Source organism: Squalius cephalus (assembly GCF_949319135.1).
Source record: "Squalius cephalus genome assembly, chromosome: 16".
Classification (NCBI taxonomy): Eukaryota; Metazoa; Chordata; class Actinopteri; order Cypriniformes; family Leuciscidae; genus Squalius; species Squalius cephalus.
Window position 1 is genome coordinate 15,345,281 of NC_137137.1, and position 20,675 is coordinate 15,365,955.

At 38.6% G+C, this 20,675-nt stretch overlaps 1 protein-coding gene across 4 annotated transcripts in view; it reads right to left on the bottom strand.

Annotated features, from left to right (window-relative positions):
- The window catches only part of LOC307173135 (uncharacterized protein), a 24,690-nt gene extending 4,447 nt beyond the window's left edge, over positions 1-20,243 (bottom strand). The window contains exons 1-15 of one of the 4 annotated variants that reach the window (XM_079895988.1): positions 19,970-20,146; positions 19,033-19,141; positions 18,724-18,880; positions 18,212-18,404; positions 17,653-17,760; positions 15,691-15,798; positions 15,047-15,154; positions 14,403-14,510; positions 13,759-13,866; positions 13,115-13,222; positions 12,471-12,578; positions 11,435-12,059; positions 7,560-7,627; positions 6,797-6,925; positions 1,798-1,967 (exon numbers count right to left, since the gene is read on the bottom strand). In XM_079895988.1, the coding sequence (XP_079752114.1) occupies positions 11,604-12,059; positions 12,471-12,578; positions 13,115-13,222; positions 13,759-13,866; positions 14,403-14,510; positions 15,047-15,154; positions 15,691-15,798; positions 17,653-17,760; positions 18,212-18,404; positions 18,724-18,880; positions 19,033-19,135 (1,665 nt within the window). In that variant the 5' untranslated portion in view covers positions 19,136-19,141; positions 19,970-20,146 and the 3' untranslated portion in view covers positions 1,798-1,967; positions 6,797-6,925; positions 7,560-7,627; positions 11,435-11,603. Of the gene's footprint in view, positions 1-1,750; positions 1,968-6,796; positions 6,926-7,559; positions 7,628-11,434; positions 12,060-12,470; positions 12,579-13,114; positions 13,223-13,758; positions 13,867-14,402; positions 14,511-15,046; positions 15,155-15,690; positions 15,799-17,652; positions 17,761-18,211; positions 18,405-18,723; positions 18,881-19,032; positions 19,730-19,969 lie in introns of those variants that run through there. The other 3 variants (XM_079895987.1, XM_079895989.1, XM_079895990.1) reach the window with 3 other exon arrangements.
- Between the last annotated feature and the right edge of the window lie 432 nt (positions 20,244-20,675).

Sequence of the window (20,675 nt, forward strand, 5' to 3'; positions counted from 1 at the left end):
AATTCACGAGATGCTGGTGGGATCAAACGCAACGCCTGCCTCTGTTTGTGCTCTTCTGAATACAGAAGGGTGTGTGTTGGTGTTGGAGGGTTAGAGTTTGGGCTGGAGGGCATCAGCCTTTTGGTGATTTTCTGTATGTATCTCAATGTATTTGTATTTGAAATAGCTCAAATGTGTGGCTCAAATGATCACAAATACATTAAAACAGAAATCTTGTGAATTATTATTATTATTATTATTATTATAACTACTTTCTATTTTATGCTGAATATTGTAATTAGTTCCTGTGATGTCAAAGCTGAATTTTCAGCATCATTACACCAGTCTTCAGTGTCACATGATCCATCAGAAATCATTCTAATATGATGATTTGCTGCTGAGGAAAAATGTAAAAGTGTTAAAAACAGTCCTTAATATTTTTGTGGAAACTGTAATATATACTATTTTATTCAAGTTCAATTGATCAAATTTGATCAGATGAATGCAATAAATGTATCAATTTCTAAAACAAACAAACAAACAACACTACTTACTGATCCCAGACATTTGAACAGTAGTTTTACATACTAGATATAAAGCAGAGCTTTGAGAAATATACATGCACAATCTGCTTCCATAGATCTATGTAAAACACACACACACACACACACACACACACACACACACACACACACACACATACTGGTTTCCATGCTGAATGGGGACCAACTTTATGATCATCACTTGTGGGGACCACCCTTTCTAAAGGTTCTAGAGGTACGAAAAAAATTAGGGATACTTACCATAGCTTTGATAACTTATACACGCCTTCAGATATCTGAATTGATGAAGTAATGATTTGACCATGCGTTATGGGGACTTTTGAAAAATCGAGTTGACATGTCTTATAGGGACCAACTTTGCATAATATTTGCATAATTCACACAACCTCCCATTAGATTTGTGGGGACCTAATTTGCATAATTCACACAACCTCCTATTTGATTTGTGGGGACTTAATTTGCATAATTCACACAACTTCCCCTTTTGATTTGTGGGGACCTAGATAGAACAAGAAATATATTACTAATGACAAATAATAGGCATTTATACGAAGTAATTCCTCAGATTGCATTTGTCCATTTGCCCTTAAAAAAAATGGGTTCAATCTACAACCAAGCTTCACTCTTGCATAGAACACCTATGGCCAGTTTCACAGACCAGCCTTAAGATAGTCTCAGACTAAAGTGTGTGTTTAAGCCGTTTTAACTGAAAGCACATCTTAAATTAAGTCCTTTGTGTCCAAGTGCCATTGTTTTGTCTCAAGATGCACACCAGTAATGCTTATTTCTAAGACACGTTTATAAAAGCTACTTAAATGTCCTAACTGAACTAAAGGCCTAATCCTGGTTTAATCTAAATCCTGTCTGTGAAACCAGGCCCTAGTGTTGTGCTTGTAATCATCTCCTCAACATGCAGAATATTTGTTTGGATCAATTGATTGTTCTTACAATTGATTGGAATATTAGTGTGATTGAAGTGGATTATATGTGAATGGAGAACTTTTTCACTGCAACAAAGGACTGCATGCAAGTAATGAATTATTGTCTGGATATTTTCCAACCCATTTCATACCCACAGGTCAAACATTTAAACCTTTCCACTTCAAACTATTCTTTCTATAATTGTAATTTTTTCGGCCAACCTCCCAGCATCAGCTGCTACTCATTCACCTGATACTTATAAAAAATAAAACAAAATCTACTACTAATTGAGCTTCAACACATTTATTCACTACTAATAAATGTAAAACTTTACGGTCTTCAAATCGCGGTTCTTCAGTGCTTCTGGTTCAGCTTTTAAACATTTGTCACAGTCGCTCTTTGCTTGTACAATGAACGATGTGATGAATGTGATGAATCGCTTCATGTGCCTTTCCACCGCCTGCACCTCTGTCTGCTGCCAGGGTGTCTTCTGGGTACTTTTACCTAAAAGTGGACAGAAAAAACAATTGAAATGATAAAGTGTGTGCTGGAATTCCAATCCGAAGTTCTGAATCCTATTATCAGTATTTATTAGGTCTGGTTATTACAGTTTTTCTCAGTCGCTTTGGTGCATTTCTCACATCACTATTTACATTTGCACAACAGTTAAAGCAGTTCTCAGAACAATTAGTACAAACTGCAAAACCTAGTTGATAACCTGCAAAAGCGTATCACTTGCTCAAAATGGATAGCTCATTCCTCAAAAGCAAGTATTCATGTCAATGAAAGTGTCAGTGTCATCAAGATGAAAAGTCCTGACACCATTGTTTATGAACAAGATAGTCAAATGGCTTGGTTATGTTTTCATTATGACAGTTTATTCTGTAAATGTTTTCCATTGCAAAAAAGTCAGATCTTGGTAACACTACCTGTACATGCTCAAGATAGCACTATATACTATTTGAACAGCCATTTGAAAAATACAGTAAAGTTACACATTACTGTATTTAGTGAGGTAACAGAGTACAAGACACTGAATATGTATGTTTCACATTTTTACTGCATATGCTCTTTGCAATTCTAATTTGTTCACAGCATTGTGCAAATGAAATAAATACAGCTATGCATAGAGCTATGCACAACTGTAAACAATATTGCAGTACATATTGGAACTGAACATACAACATACAGTACATAGTACTGTAATCATTCATGCACATCCAGATGTTCCTCATCAGTGAAAGCTGAGATTCACCTGAGAGAAATTATTCAATTTAGGAGGCATTTTCAGAAAAATAATAATAATAATAATAATAATAATAATAATAATAATAATTTAAAAAAAAGTGTAAAATTTGCTTGACAGATTTTGATAACTAGTTCAACATTTTTGTATGTAATGACTCAAGCAATGAAATGAGGACTATTAGTTTTATATGGAATGACTATTCAGCATTCACAAGTATAGTTAATTTTGACTGACATGACATAAGCAAATGATAATGTTATATAACAGCAGAGAGTTGTATGAAAGCAATAGATGCATGTCCAAAAGCATTTGCAGTTTGTTGGAAGGAATGAGAAACTGCTACTATGATGTGCACAAATGACTAAATGTTGTGGAGGTTGAACTAACTGTTGTGCAAATGTAAATAGTGATGTGAGAAATGCACCAAAGCGACTATTATTATTATTATTATTTATTAGGTCTTTTATTATTATTATTTATTAGGTCTTTTATTAGTCGGTTAGTCGCAGGACATACAGGCGCCGGCGCGATCATTTAACTTTCAATACTCTTATCTGTATGAATAAAAGGACAGAGTAATGCAAACTGTAAAGGTTCAACTCTTATTTCTGTAAACTCACAATAACTACAAAATGTTGTGCTTTGTAAAATAATGAAAACAATCAGGATGTGCTTTCTGCTGTCTCAGTGAACTTGAGCATCACAGAAATGAGCCGAAACTCAGCGTATACTCGCCTCACACCAGGGTGGGAATTATACCGCGGCCACGGCCGCCGTTGCCCTACACTTTGGCCTTCATGCCCCGTGAAAAAAAAATCATCGTACGGCCACAGTGGCCTGTGTGCCCTGGCCCTGTCCAAGTTCCATGTATAAAGCAGAGCATGTGAGCGGAGTGGAGCGGGAGCGAGCGGGGAGCACGAGCGGGCGGATCTTGGACAGAGCGCAGAGCGGCAATTTCAAAAGGACAGAGCGTCGCCCTATTTCCCGCTCCAGTTTCGCTCCGCTCACACCACGAGTCTGAAGCATGCTTAGTCAAGCCTGACCCTGAATCCATCTGTCTTGCACAGTCATCAACAGTAGACTATTTTCAGTCAAAACTCAGCTCAATAATGGAGTTCAAAAACTCCAAACCATTATGTAGCCTACTATTAATAAGTCGCTCCGGAGTATAAATCGCAACAGTCAAAAAATGCGCCATGAAGAAGAAAAAACACATACAGTATAGGCCTAGCCTAAGTCGCACTGGACTATAAGTCGCATTTATTTAGAAATTTATTTCACAAAAAAAAAAAAACACAATGTTACAGACAAGTATAGCCTACTTGCCTCACAGACCTGAGACATATATATAAAGCTTGAAATGTCTACTTTTAAACAGAACAATTCAAAACGAAAGAAAACAGACTTCTCTCTTATGTAATCCGTATGAAATGTGCAATTCTCTCTGGCGCGTTCACTACTGCGAAGATCGCGAGTCAGCATCTTTCCAGCCGACACAGACATAAAAAAAATAAAAAACTGGTTTATTAGTAAACAATTAAAATGTCTCCTGCTATATTTTACATATTCATAATCATTAATTTTGCCGGTTCGTTGTGACAGCTTTTAGGTGCTTTATTGGCAGCAGCGCCACCCTTACATCGCATCAGCACCGAAAACATAGAGATTCTTTTCTTTTGGGGGCATTTTGTTTGTGTTCAGACTTTCTCAGTTGTTTTTAGGCGCGATGTTAGAGGATGCTGCTAATAAAGTTGCTAGTAGGCCCACACATTGGATTCACGTTTATTATTATAGGCTAAAAAAAATACCCCAGGTTTTATGCCGTTCGTATCATTTTATTTTGTTGTATTTATCCGCCACACCTTTAAGGCCGGTCCGTGAAAATATTGTCTGATATTAAACCGATCTGTGGCGCAAAAAAGCTTGGGGACCGCTACAAGTGATATACATGTAGATTTTTTTCCTTTTTTGGAGCGAGCGGGGGGCGATTTGAGTGGAGCGCGAAGCAAACTGCGTTGAGCGCTGAGCAATAATGATTGTGAGGGTGTATACCTTCTGGATGGAATGGTTCTCTCTCTCACACTCACATGATATAGAGGACTGAATGAATATTTTGAATGCTTTTATTGGCATTTGTGTTGTTTCTGAATGCTTTTATTGGCATTTATGTTGTTTCTATTGTTGTGTGAGGGTGTATACCTTCTGGATGTAATGGCGCTCTCTCTCTCTCTCTCATTAAAAAATGTTTTTTTTTATTAAAAAAGTCATAATCCATGTCTTATTCCAAATTAGGATGTTATGGTATCAATCTGAATGGGAAAACCATCGAATTGTACTCAATGGCCTTTGTGCCCTGTCATATGGCCTTGGTGCCCCTAAAAAAAAAAGAAAAGGTGGAGGCCAAATGGCCTTGCCCCTAAAATTACATAATTCCCACCCTGCCTCACACACACACACACGTGAGAAATATATCTATAGAAAGCTTGAAATGTCTGCTTTTAAACGAATCAATTCAAGTGGAAAATAAATACTCAGATTATGTAATCCGTATGAAATGCGAGTCACTGCGGAGATGACGAGTCTGTATCATCGACTTAATCTCTGCAGACGAGAATATCAATAAATTATTACAATGTTTGTTTAGACAGTCTCCTTCTGACACAAGACACACTCAATCATTATTTTTGCCGGTGCGCTGCGGAACTTTAAGTGTGCGCTTGATCGCTAATTAGGCTATGTATTATATAGGCAATTAAAGGCTCATTATTATGAGTTATGGCTTATTAATATAAAAATGCGATTAGTTGACTAATAGCTTAATGAACGACTACTAGTCGACTAGAAAAAAAAAAAACTTTAGTCGAGGGCAGCCCTAGTATTTATGTCAGCATCTATATTGCAAGAGAAATTAATTTGCACTCTACCTATAAATAGAATTACACTGTCAATCAAACAGTGATTTTTACATTCAGTCACTTGGCCTGAAATGATCATTGGAGAAAAGGAAAATATATTAGGATCAATGTCTTGGCTGCAAGTTATTTTTATGCATCCATCCACTCAAACTGCTCCAGGGGTTAGGCTAGTTATTACTGATTCGGTGTTTTCATTTTTAGAACAGCTACAGTTCCTACTAGTGCCACAAAACACCTAGTAGATTCTAGCATCAACCAAGTAACCCTCTAAACAACTACAGATGGGTTCCTGAGCAACATGACTGTCAATCTCCCTCGGACTGGGGCTCCATGCAAGATCTCACCTCGTGGGGTCTCAATGATCCTAAGAAAGGTGAGAAATCAGCCCAGAACTACACGGGAGGAGCTGGTCAATGACCTAAAAAGAGCTGTGACCACCGTTTCCAAGGTTACTGTTGGTAATACACTAAGACGTCATGGTTTGAAATCATGCATGGCACGGAAGGTTCCCCTGCTTAAACCAGCACATGTCAAGGCCCGTCTTAAGTTTGCCAATGACCATTTGGATGATCCAGAGGAGTCATGGGAGAAAGTCATGTGATCAGATGAGACCAAAATAGAACTTTTTGGTCATAATTCCACTAAACGTGTTTGGAGGAAGAAGAATGATGAGTACCATCCCAAGAACACCATCCCTACTGTGAAGCATGGGGGTGGTAGCATCATGCTTTGGGGGTGTTTTTCTGCACATGGGACAGGGCGACTGCACTGTATTAAGGAGAGGATGACTGGGGCCATGTATTGCGAGATTTTGGGGAACAACCTCCTTCCCTCAGTTATGTAGTCAAATGATATGTAGATGAGGATCTGCATAGTAAAACTAGGCGTCGTAAGCTCCACATATGGTTATTTCGGGTGGAGATGCATGTACGCACAATCTTCCGCTGACTGGGATTTATAAAGTGAATTCTGCGCAGGTTCTGGCGTACGCACGGTTTTATAAGTCTGAATATTTTTTTGCGTACGCCATTTTTGGCTTTCGGGCGCACGTACACTTTTAGTAAGGTTCCTACGCACAGTTTTATAAATGAGGCCCCTGGTCTGAGATCTGGGTGTTAAAGTGCTCCTAAAGGGTCTAATTTAGTCTAAGAAATGTGTAAAGAGTTCACCTTTGGAAGAAGGCCTCACAGCACTGGCTCCTGTAGGCATCTCTTCATCTGATGGTGGTCTGGGTCTCTTGGGTGGTGGCGGCATGTCATTCCTCTTGGTAGGAGGAAGTGCCACCTCTGCTGATGGTTCTATGGAAAATAATCAAAGTTCAACATTTTCAGAAAGATACAATTTAAATGTACTATAGAATGCTGACAATACACTGTTATTTGTCACACTTATGCACTAATTATTTAAAATCATTAAAGTACAATAAACCCTAAACCTGTGCAATTGTTCATTATTGCAAGTATAATTGAACTACATCTTTCCAGCAGACATTTAATCAAATATAAGTGCAAGTAAATTGAGTATAACCATTTTATTTCATGTCTTAATCATCTGACATGATTCGTTTTGTGCCATGACACAACCAACACGAGAAGAGAGCAGATCAGCTAGTGTTTTATGAAAAATGAAAAATGTACAAGTTTCTCCTATGAAATATATTTTTTATGGTAGTAAACTCACAAAAAAATATTCACTCCAGAATGAATGTTTAGTGTAATTTAGTTGAAGAATAGCTTGGAGGCATTTGATTCATTACACAATGAGCCGTTTCGTCAAAAAAAACAACATTTGTTCAGCATACTGAAGCATCTTCTTTAATGTTGGCTATGATGTTAGAACAATATTTTTGTCTGTCAGGTCTTCACAAGTTACGTGACTGAAAATTATGAATAACTGCAAAATGTAGTAGTGTATTTTGACAGTAATACAAACCGTCAACAGTAGATGAACAGTGTCCCTCTTGTATGCTCCCGTCTTCCTCATCACAGTCAATAACGTTTCTGTGGAAGTTCAAAGTACAGCTTAACAATGGTATATAATGGATCATAAACACCTGGTATACGAATAGATGGTAGGGGTGTAACGGTTCACAAAATTTACGTTTCAGTTCAATACGATACACTTGTGTCACGGTTCGGTACGTTTTTGATACAGCAAAAAGAAAAAAAATGCCAGAGTAATTTCCTTGATTTAATTTTTTTATTCTTTTTTTTATTAAAACTAACATCATAAAGTATGATTTTTTTTTACTTTGAGCAATTCTGGAGCTATAATTGACTCTTCTTAGGAGCATATAAAACAAAACGCTCCTTGGAAAAAGTGAAATGTAATATTGTAGTAGTTATAAACAAAGGTTTATTTTAGTTCAGATTAACATTTGAGGGCAGCAATTGTATTTACAATGTCAAGTCAAGTCATCTTCATTTATATAGCGCTTTTAACAATGTAGATTGTCTCAAAGCAGCTTTACAGAGATAAGCTTATAATTTAAGGTAACAGAGATTGTTTCGGCTTTACAGCAGAGTTAAGTTATTTCCATCTAAAGTTAGTTTTGATTGATTTGCTTCCGTCGCAACGATCAAGCAATGTAGCCGCTAAGACGACACCATTCCCTCTACACAGACTTTAAACGCGAACCTGTGAGAAACGCTGATGGCGTTCACATGCGCATTTAGAATGGGTTCTATAGTTATGTGCGTTTGAATATACGCAGGTTAGGAATTCCCTACAAGCCAAGCCTAAACAAAGTACTTGTCTTTCCTTATAAATTTTGATAAAGAATTTTATTTTATTTTGTTGCTTTGGGGTAGGAACGCGAAACGAACAACGCCTTTCCCGACAACGCCTTATCTGTAGAGTGGTAGTGGGATCCTCCATAGGGAGAGACTAGTTGGCACTTCAGCACTGCGTTGTCATCGGTCCAGGCGAAAGTCATTCGTCAGATCTGGATACGGCCTGGATCCGGCAGGCTGCAGGAAAACCTCGGGATAAACACAGACACTAAAATTAGCGTAGATGCCATTCTTCTCATGATGTAACGAGTACATCAGGATTTTTGGGAAGTGTTCCCGAAAGCTAGGTCAAAGAGATGTGTCTTTAGTCTAGCTTTGAACTGACAGAGTGTGTCTGCTTCCCGGACAATGGTAGGAAGACTGTTCCAGAGTTTTGGTGCTAAATAGGAAAAGGATCTACCGCCAGCAGTCGATTTTGATATTCTAGGTATTAGTAACTGGCCGGAATTTTGAGATCGCAATAGACGTGACGGACTATAATGCGTTAAGAGCTCGCTCAAGTACTGCGGAGCTAAACCATTTAGTGCTTTGTAAGTGATCAGCAATATTTTAAAATTTATGCGATGTTTAATAGGGAGCCAATGCAGTTTTGACAGAACCGGGCTAATATGGTCATACTTCCTGGTTCTAGTAAGAACTCGAGCTGCTGCGTTTTGGACCAGCTGTAGTTTGTTTATTAAGCGTGCAGGACAACCACCCAGTAGAGCATTACAATAATCTAGCCTTGAGGTCATGAACGCATGAACTAATTGTTCCGCATGTGTCAATGAGAGCATATGGTGTAATTTAGATATATTTTTAAATGGAAAAATGCAGTTTTACAGATACTAGACACGTGACTTTCAAATGAAAGATTGGTATCAAAGAGCACACCCAGGTTCCTAACCGACGACGAAGACTTAACAGAGCAGCCATCAAGTGTTAGACAGTATTCTAGGTTATTACGTGAGGAAGTTTTTTGTCCAATAATTAGAAACTCTGTTTTTTCAGAATTTAGAAGTAGGAAATTACGAGTCATCCAATTTTTTTATATCCGCTATGCATTCCGTTCATTTTGTGAATTGATAAGTTTCGTTAGGTTTTGAAGAAATATAGAGTATCATCGGCATAACAGTGAAAGCTAATGCCATGTTTCCTAATGATTTCTCCTAATGGTAGCATGTACAGAGTGAACAGCAGCGGTCCTAGTACTGAGCCTTGTGGTACGCCATACTGAACTTGTGATCGATGAGACATCTCATCATTTACTGCTACAAACTGATAACGGTCAGATAAGTATGATTTAAACCATGCTAGTGCATTTCCACTAATGCCAACATAATGTTCTAATCTATTTAAAAGAACGTTGTGGTCAATGGTGTCAAATGCAGCACTAAGATCGAGTAACACTAATAGAGAGATACAACCACGATCGGATGATAAGAGCAAATCATTTGTGACTCTAACGAGAGCTGTCTCGGTACTATGGTACGGTCTAAATCCTGAATGGAAATCCTCGCAGAGATCATTTCTTTCAAGAAAGGAACACAGTTGTGAGGATACTGCCTTTTCTAATATCTTTGACAGAAAAGGTAGATTCGAGATCGGCCTATAATTGACTAATTCTGTAGGATCAAGTTGCGTTTTTTTAACAAGCGGTTTAATCATAGCCAGCTTAAAGGTTTTTGGTACGTATCCTAGAGACAAAGACGAATTAATGATATTAAGAAGAGGATCTATGACCTCTGGAAGTATTTCTTTCAGTAGCTTAGTTGGTATAGGGTCTAACATACATGTTGTAGATTTAGATGATTTAATGAGTTTAATAAATTCTTCCTCTCCTATATCAACGAATTAATCCAATTTTTCCTCAGGGAGACTACAATGCACTGCCTGATGTGATACTGTAGTAGACGGTTGCATAGTTATAATTTTGTCCCTGATATTATCAATCTTATAAGTGAAGAAGTTCATAAAATCATTACTGCTGTGTTGCTTGGAAACTTCGGTGCTTGAAGCTTTATTTTTCGTTAGTTTAGCCACCGTTTCAAATAAATACCTAGGATTATGTTTATTTTCTTCTAATAGGGTTGAAAAATAAGCAGATCTAGCAGCTTTTAAAGCCTCTCTGTAAGTAATTGAGCTCTCCTTCCATGAAATGCGAAATACCTCTAGTTTTGTTTTCTTCCAGTTGCGCTCCATTTTTCTGGCTGCTCTCTTAAGGGCCTGAGTGTGCTCGTTGTACCACGGCGTTGGACTATTTTCTTTAATCTTCTTTAAGCGCAACGGAGCAACTGTGTCTAAAGTGCTGGAAAAGAGAGAGTTAAACATTTCTGTTGTAATATCGAGTTTATTTTAATGTCAAAATAAAACCAACGTAATGTTACTTGAAGGCATTATAGCCTACTATTCCTGCCAAACTTCCATGGTTGCAGTTAGTGTTACTACAGTAAATCCATGGTAAATCCATCTGTGGACACCGGATAGTTCATTTATGGCACAATGTTTCTCCTGGTTTCCACGTCAGAGCTGTTTGAACCGTTAATAACGGAGAAATGTGAATGTTTCTCACAAGATCTCTCAGCGATGTTATTACTTCTGTGGCGAATTCAAATGATTTCTTTACTGGATCTCTTATTAGCGCTGTGTAGTAACAGTGTCGTATGATCATGATCAGCTTGCGCTGCACTGGTCCAAACTGATAAACGGTCCGTCAACCACACAATAACGAGCAGTTTCGTTCCGCTTGCATTACGTTTGCCATTTGACGTTGGACAATGTTGTGGTCGCGCCGGCGTCTCTTACATAACGAGAGCGCTTGCCACACGCGACCCGCCTACATTTGAAATAACGAAATTTTGGTCGGCAGGAAAAATGGTCCAACGAACCGTTCGGTTTGAAAATGCGTACCGAACACAGAACCGAAAGCATCGTACCAAACAGTTCAATACGAATACGTGTATCGTTACACCCCTAATAGATGGTAAACAGAAAATCAAACAGAAAATCAAACAAAAGTCAAATAAAATACCACACCATCAGGATCTATCCCAATTTCATCCAAGTTCTTGCCATGGAACTCAGCTAATCTTCCTTGCTCAAGAGCCATTAGAACTTTGCTGATCTTGGCAAGTTGCAGGGTCTTCTCAGGGAGTCGATAGAACTCATGATGGATTCTTATGTCGTGTCCAAGAAAGTTTGCCAGCTAGTCCATCTCGGTGTCAGTCATATTCAGCACTGTTGAAAGGGTTGCGGCATGCTTTCGCAGTCTTGTAGATGTCAGTGACTTGGGACACTTTGCGTCACACACCTTTGCAAAGCCACGGAGGCAGTCTGACCCTCGAAAATATGTCATGGCTTCTGGTCTTGCAAACATATAGGAATTGTCTTTCAGAACCCCACAAGCCTCTCTCTGCTTAACAAGGAGTTCTAAGGCACATAGCATTTTTGAAGTCAGAAGAATTGGAACTGGTCGACCACGCTTCCCCCTTGCGATAACCCTTGTGAAGTGTCTGCAGAGATTGTTTTCCACTTCAGAGAGTGCCCAGTCCACATCCTCATGTGGATCAGAAGTGTCTCTTGATAGAAATGCAGACAAAGGCATGCTCGAAACCACTCCTTCCCTGCGCCGGTTAAAGAGAATCATCTGGGCTAGACACACCTTTGCCAGAAAAAAAAACAATTATTCCTGTCCAGCAAACCTTGCTCACACACACATCTTGATTAAAACCAGCTTCATGAGGACCTTTCACACACAACGTTATATTTCCTTATGGGGACTAGTTTCATCATATTCAACACACAAGTTTGAACTCAAACACTGACTGAAAGTGTGTTGTGGGGACGTCGTGAGTGTCCATTTTAAAGCAACAATTAACCTAGAAAATAAATCCCTGTGAAGGATAAAACTGGCCCTAAATACTCCACTAGCACTAAACTACAGGACACATGTCGTTACATGGTTTAATGTACTAATTTACACCAGATACGCATCAAAATATGCCTAAAAATCACTAAACCATGACAAAGAGAGACAGTAGACCTAAATCTTTAGTGATGAATGTGAACGTACCTGTTGAGGAGAGTTGATCTGAGCAGATTCATCATCCATCTGAGTCTCTGACTGGAGAGAAGGATCAGAAGCACTCGCTGCGCTGGTTTTAATGGCAACGCTGGTTATCTGTAAGAGACAACATTCATAATGACAAGATATTAGAACATGGAAACACAAGAGAAAAATTTGAAGCAGATACCACATGATTTTATAAAAAGAGACAAATCAACTTCATCTAAAACATTTATTCCTGTCCAGTCAACCCCTGTCTGCGCTCACACACATCTGGATAAAACCCGGCTTCATGGGGACCTTTCACACACCTTCATGGGGACCTTTCACACACAATGTCATAGTTCCTTATGGGGACTAGTTTCATCAAATTCAACACATGAGTTTGAACTCAAACACTGACTGAAAGTGTGTTGTGGGGACGTCGTGAGTGTCCATTTTAAAGCAACAATTAACCTAGAAAATAATTCCCTGTGAAGGATAAAACTGGCCCTAAATACTCCACTAGCACTAAACTACAGGACACATGTCGTTACACGGTTTAATGTACTAATTTACACCAGATACGCATCAAAATATGCCTAAAAATCACTAAACCATGACAAAGAGAGACAGTAGACCTAAATCTTTAGTGATGAATGTGAACGTACCTGTTGAGGAGAGTTGATCTGAGCAGATTCATCATCCATCTGAGTCTCTGACTGGAGAGAAGGATCAGAAGCACTCGCTGCGCTGGTTTTAATGGCAACGCTGGTTATCTGTAAGAGACAACATTCATAATGACAAGATATTAGAACATGGAAACACAAGAGAAAAATTTGAAGCAGATACCACATGATTTTATAAAAAGAGACAAATCAACTTCATCTAAAACATTTATTCCTGTCCAGTCAACCCCTGTCTGCGCTCACACACATCTGGATAAAACCCGGCTTCATGGGGACCTTTCACACACCTTCATGGGGACCTTTCACACACAATGTCATAGTTCCTTATGGGGACTAGTTTCATCAAATTCAACACATGAGTTTGAACTCAAACACTGACTGAAAGTGTGTTGTGGGGACGTCGTGAGTGTCCATTTTAAAGCAACAATTAACCTAGAAAATAATTCCCTGTGAAGGATAAAACTGGCCCTAAATACTCCACTAGCACTAAACTACAGGACACATGTCGTTACACGGTTTAATGTACTAATTTACACCAGATACGCATCAAAATATGCCTAAAAATCACTAAACCATGACAAAGAGAGACAGTAGACCTAAATCTTTAGTGATGAATGTGAACGTACCTGTTGAGGAGAGTTGATCTGAGCAGATTCATCATCCATCTGAGTCTCTGACTGGAGAGAAGGATCAGAAGCACTCGCTGCGCTGGTTTTAATGGCAACGCTGGTTATCTGTAAGAGACAACATTCATAATGACAAGATATTAGAACATGGAAACACAAGAGAGAAATCTGAAGCAGATACCACATGATTTCAGAGAAATAGACAAATCAACTTCATCTAAAACATTTATTCCTGTCTAGTCAACCCCTGTCTGCGCTCACACACATCTGGATAAAACCCGGCTTCATGGGGACCTTTCACACACCTTCATGGGGACCTTTCACACACAATGTTATAGTTCCTTATGGGGACTAGTTTCATCAAATTCAACACATGAGTTTGAACTCAAACACTGACTGAAAGTGTGTTGTGGGGACGTCGTGAGTGTCCATTTTAAAGCAACAATTAACCTAGAAAATAAATCCTTATGAAGGATAAAACTGGCCCTAAATACTCCACTAGCACTAAACTACAGGACACATGTCGTTACACGGTTTAATGTACTAATTTACACCAGATACGCATCAAAATATGCCTAAAAATCACTAAACCATGACAAAGAGAGACAGTAGACCTAAATCTTTAGTGATGAATGTGAACGTACCTGTTGAGGAGAGTTGATCTGAGCAGATTCATCATCCATCTGAGTCTCTGACTGGAGAGAAGGATCAGAAGCACTCGCTGCGCTGGTTTTAATGGCAACGCTGGTTATCTGTAAGAGACAACATTCATAATGACAAGATATTAGAACATGGAAACACAAGAGAGAAATTTGAAGCAGATACCACACGATTTTATAGAAAGAGACAAATCAACTTCATCTAAAACATTTATTCCTGTCCAGTCAACCCCTGTCTGCGCTCACACACATCTGGATAAAACCCGGCTTCATGGGGACCTGTCACACACCTTCATGGGGACCTTTCACACACAACGTTATAGTTCCTTATGGGGACTAGTTTCACCAAATTCAACACATGAGTTTGAACTCAAACACTGACTGAAAGTGTGTTGTGGGGACTTCGTGAGTGTCCATTTTAAAGCAACAATTAACCTAGAAAATAATTCCCTGTGAAGGATAAAACTGGCCCTAAATACTCCACTAGCACTAAACTACAGGACACATGTCGTTACACGGTTTAATGTACTAATTTACACCAGATACGCATCAAAATATGCCTAAAAATCACTAAACCATGACAAAGAGAGACAGTAGACCTAAATCTTTAGTGATGAATGTGAACGTACCTGTTGAGGAGAGTTGATCTGAGCAGATTCATCATCCATCTGAGTCTCTGACTGGAGAGAAGGATCAGAAGCACTCGCTGCACTGGTTTTAATGGCAACGCTGGTTATCTGTAAGAGACAACATTCATAATGACAAGATATTAGAACATGGAAACACAAGAGAGAAATTTGAAGCAGATACCACATGATTTTATAGAAAGAGACAAATCAACTTCATCTAAAACATTTATTCCTGTCCAGTCAACCCCTGTCTGCGCTCACACACATCTGGATAAAACCCGGCTTCATGGGGACCTGTCACACACCTTCATGGGGACCTTTCACACACAACGTTATAGTTCCTTATGGGGACTAGTTTCACCAAATTCAACACATGAGTTTGAACTCAAACACTGACTGAAAGTGTGTTGTGGGGACTTCGTGAGTGTCCATTTTAAAGCAACAATTAACCTAGAAAATAATTCCCTGTGAAGGATAAAACTGGCCCTAAATACTCCACTAGCACTAAACTACAGGACACATGTCGTTACACGGTTTAATGTACTAATTTACACCAGATACGCATCAAAATATGCCTAAAAATCACTAAACCATGACAAAGAGAGACAGTAGACCTAAATCTTTAGTGATGAATGTGAACGTACCTGTTGAGGAGAGTTGATCTGAGCAGATTCATCATCCATCTGAGTCTCTGACTGGAGAGAAGGATCAGAAGCACTCGCTGCACTGGTTTTAATGGCAACGCTGGTTATCTGTAAGAGACAACATTCATAATGACAAGATATTAGAACATGGAAACACAAGAGAGAAATCTGAAGCAGATACCACAGGATTTCAGAGAAATAGACAAATCAACTTCATCTAAAACATTTATTCCTGTCCAGTCAACCCCTGTCTGCGCTCACACACATCTGGATAAAACCCGGCTTCATGGGGACCTTTCACACACCTTCATGGGGACCTTTCACACACCACGTTATAGTTCCTTATGGGGACTAGTTTCATCAAATTCAACACACAAGTTTTAAGTCAAACACTGACTGAAAGTGTGTTGTGGGGACGTCGTGACTGTCCATTTTAAAGCAACAATTAATCCAGAAAAAAATCCCTGTGAAGGATAAAACTGGCCCTAAATACTCCACTAGCACTAACCTACTGGACACATGTCGTTACACGGTTTAATTTACTAATTTACACCAGATACGCATCAAAATATGCTTAAAAATCACTAAACCATGACAAAGAGAGACAGTAGACCTAAATCTTTAGTGATGAATGTAGGGATGCACCGATCCGATACTCAGTATCGGAATCGGCTCCGATACTGCCATTTTTGGCGGATCGGGTATCGGTCAGACAAGGCCGATCCAAATCCGATATTGTGCGTATACTATTCAGTGTTATTGTTAAGCCCCACAAACATTATAAAGCACCATAAGTTTTCGTGCACAATATTTTAAGTGTTCTGAAGCCATTATACAGTATAATGTGAGATATAAATTAATATTTAAGTGTTAAATTCAAGATCACGTAAACGTTTCCCTCAGCTGCGGCTGTCAATCATTCTTCATTCAGCACTCAAACAGCGCGTCGCGTCCGGTTATGACAGAACACACGATGCAACTCTCTCCAAGATGATTCAATGTTACTATTATTATACTTGATCTGTAGATAAAGGTCTATGGTTTCACATAAAACAACTTTATCTTGCTGGACTTTATTGCTGTACCTTAATCATGTTACTTTCCACCGGGTGTCTGTTAGATCACAACAGTAGAGTAAAGTCAGGTACTATTTGTTCTTCACGCGCACAGTAACTGAAATTTAAAAGAAAATGCTGAATAGACTATTGCATAGATAGATACTGTATAATACACTATGCATCATATGTATTTTCTTTGTGCTTTAAACTTTTCAATGCGGACTCGACGCGCTGCGCGCTGTGACTCATGTTGCTTCAAGAGCATCATTCTGCGCTCGGGATGCGCATAAGCGCTGTGGGCCGCACTGTATTGGAGCCTTTCATATCGTAATACAGGGACGCAATGAAAGATTATTAATAGCCGTTCTTGTCCTGTCCTATCTATTATGTTGCTACCTTATTAAACAGCTGTGCTATACATTTAAAAAATGTCTCAATTTTATAGTAGGATATAAAATAATTGCTATTTTTATCTTGTTTTTCATGAATGTATTTTACAACAATACAAAGAGCAATGTGTAAAGTTTTACCAGATTTAGTGTTACACTTATTGTCTCTAATTTGTTCTCCACTAAACATTTTTTTCACAAAATGTTCAGATTTTATACAATTAATTGTGCACTTGTGATTTTTCTAGACTAAATTTTATTGCTGAATTATCCACTAATCTAGTTTATAATAGCATTTATGTCAGATTATGATCATATATTTTTTGTTGGTGTTTTTCTTTTTTTTCAGTTCTTATCAGTTTAACACAGAGTAATAGAAATTCTACTTGATTAAAAAAAAACTGCGCTGGTATCGGTACGGATCGGTATCGGCCGATACTCAGAATTTTTGGTATCGGATCGGATCGGTTCTGAAAAAATGGTATCGTTGCATCCCTAGATGAATGTGAACGTACCTGTTGAGGAGAGTTGATCTGAGCAGATTCATCATCCATCTGAGTCTCTGACTGGAGAGAAGGATCAGAAGCACTCGCTGCACTGGTTTTAATGGCAACGCTGGTTATCTGTAAGAGACAACATTCATAATGACAAGATATTAGAACATGGAAACACAAGAGATAAATCTGAAGCAGATACCACATGATTTCAGAATTAAAAAAAAAAAAAAAATACAAAAACATTTACAATTAAAACATGTCTTCATTTTACATAGTTAATCTTTAGTTTATTTTTGTGATTACATTTCACCCATAAGTTGCAATAAGGCCATTGCATGCCACACATAACTTGCAGAAAGAAAAGTGGCCTAAGACTGTACCACCTCACTCTTTAAATGTATAAATTTTAGGGGTGGGGTAGAAACACTGACCTAAAACGTAACTTAACTTATCATTTATAGACATGATTAGATTCATAGATTTCTAATAGATTCAAATTATAATCTATTCAACCAACAACTTGCTTAACATGTTGCAACAATGATATATTCTGTACACAGTGTGCTTTGCAACATACTTGTGTTCTCCAAGGGTAGTCTTCTCCTCCATAATCATAGGCAATTTCTTCTCCTTCTTTAATGTCATCCAGGGCAAACAGACAAAGGTGAGGCTTTCCATTGACGTCAGTTTTCTTCATCTTACAATTTGGATATTTGTGGTCATCAATAACGATCCGCCGAAACGATCCATCTTCTCTTGAGGCATCAATACTTAAATATGAAAGCATGAGAAAAGGATGAATACAAGTATTACAATATACCACCCCAAATCAGTGTCTTTTTTTACTATAGTTTAGCACAGGGTTTCTCAAACTCAGTCCTGGAGGGCCACTGTCCTGCACAGTTTAGCTCCAAAACTGATCAAACACACCTAGCTGTGAGTTTCTAGTGATCCTGAAGACATTGATTAGTTTGCTCAGGTGTGTTTGATCAGGGTTGGAGCTAAACTGTGCAGGACAGTGGCCCTGCAGGACTGAGTTTGAGAGACCCTGGTTTAGCATAAGGAATATGGTGCAACTTGACTTCTTACCACCATGTTTTCCCTCGCCAAATGAAATCAAACATAAATGCAGCACAGGATGCGTGGTAACATGTTCTTCTTCTCTGCAGCTCTGCATCATTTATCATATCTCCCCTGTACTCAAAATCACCTTTGCAAAAGGCACCCTTTGCGAATAGACCACGTCCTGCAAAATACAGAATTTTTTTTTTTTCACCAAAAATAAAATCTTATAGATAAAGGATGCCAAATACACAAAAAGACATCAATAGTTGGCAGCAGTATGGTTAGGACATGCATATGATGGTAAATATTAAATGATAAATCACACCACCTTACCTTTCACTGGATTGATATACTTCACATCTAATTTGAATGTTTTGTCAGTCTTCGAAACAACATGATGCATGGCATCCTTAAGGGGGCTGATTCGTGGTGGCATTTCAAACTGAGAGAAAAAAAATTGTAATAAATAATAGTGTGAAAATGGGGAGACATGCAGAATTAAACTAGCATGTTCAATAAGTAGATAAGAATGTTATTGTAATGTAACACTGCATTACAATGATATCGTATGTATCAATGTAAGACAAGAAATCAGAACTCAAGGATATCACATTTATTGACTAACTTACTAGCCTTGAGGGCATAAACTCAACATTTTCACTTAGGCTCTAATCTCTCACAAAACCAACATCTATATAATCCCAGGTAGCCTTGACAATTAACTACTTATTTGGCTCTTAACCTAACTACTCTTTTGAACGATCTCGCCATACAAACCCCAGTTTATTTTAAGTTACTGTCATAATTAAAACAAAGTTTATTCATTTAAAGCTACTTACCATTTCAGTGTTTTTATTTTTGCCTAACGTTACTTAATTGCTCTGTTAACGATATCAATACTAAAAGTCAAACACAAGTGTGATATTCCTCCCCCTCACCCTGTCCTGACAAGTAATAAAACATAACATTACCTTTAATTTAAAGTAGAAAATAATCTACTGTCCAGCACGCGAACTAGACAGAAACAGACTTAATAACCCAATTCCTTCATTAGCAATCAATCAGACTAAACACCTGACGACACTTTTCAGTTGAAATGAAGTACTTAACATTACATTGTATGATTTTGTGATCGCTTATTGGAAAAACACAAAAACACGTCAGGCCACACTTAGCCTCAACAATTAGCACTAACTAGCTAGCAGCTAACGTTAGCCCGCTGCCTAATCTAATTAACCTAACTGGTTTCATACATATGTGCTTAACGTACCTTGAGCTTCACTTTTATCCTCTGCAGAAGTTTAGATCCTTAGTTGGCATCTCCAGTAAATAATCTTCTTCTTTGTCTTCCGTGTACAGTATCATATTTTCAAGTTGTTGTTGAATTCCTTCCTTATGAGGACCCGGAAGTGGGCGGTACTCAACCATAATTGGAAAATGTGTGTGTGGAGAAGTGAGTGCATTACCAGCCAAAAATGTTTGGGGGCGCAGCTGAGCACACACTTCACACACTCACACTACCTCATAATCGTGTGTTATGGGCCAATGCTGAAACTCCGCCCAGCACCTTCAGAATAGTTCCTCTATTCAATTCAATGGGTCATCCTTATGGGGACCTGATTTTTGGTCCCCACAACGCAAGAGGTCCCCATTACGTGACTGTGTAAACAGATTCTTGTCCCCACAACGTGATAAATACCAACTCACACACACACACACACACACACACACACACACACACACACACAAAAGGCTGACTAGGAATGCTTAAGTGTATTAATATTGAATGGGTGCCTTTAATTAGAGAACTGAGCTTCACTGCTGGTCTAGGCAGAACTTGATTAGACAAGAGCCGAGGTTTCAAAGGAGTTTGAATTTGTGTGTGTGTGTGTGTGTGTGCGCGTGTGCGCGTGTGTGTGTGTGTGTGTGTGTGTGTGTGTCTGTGCATGCGTACGTCCAATTGTGTTTATGTGTAA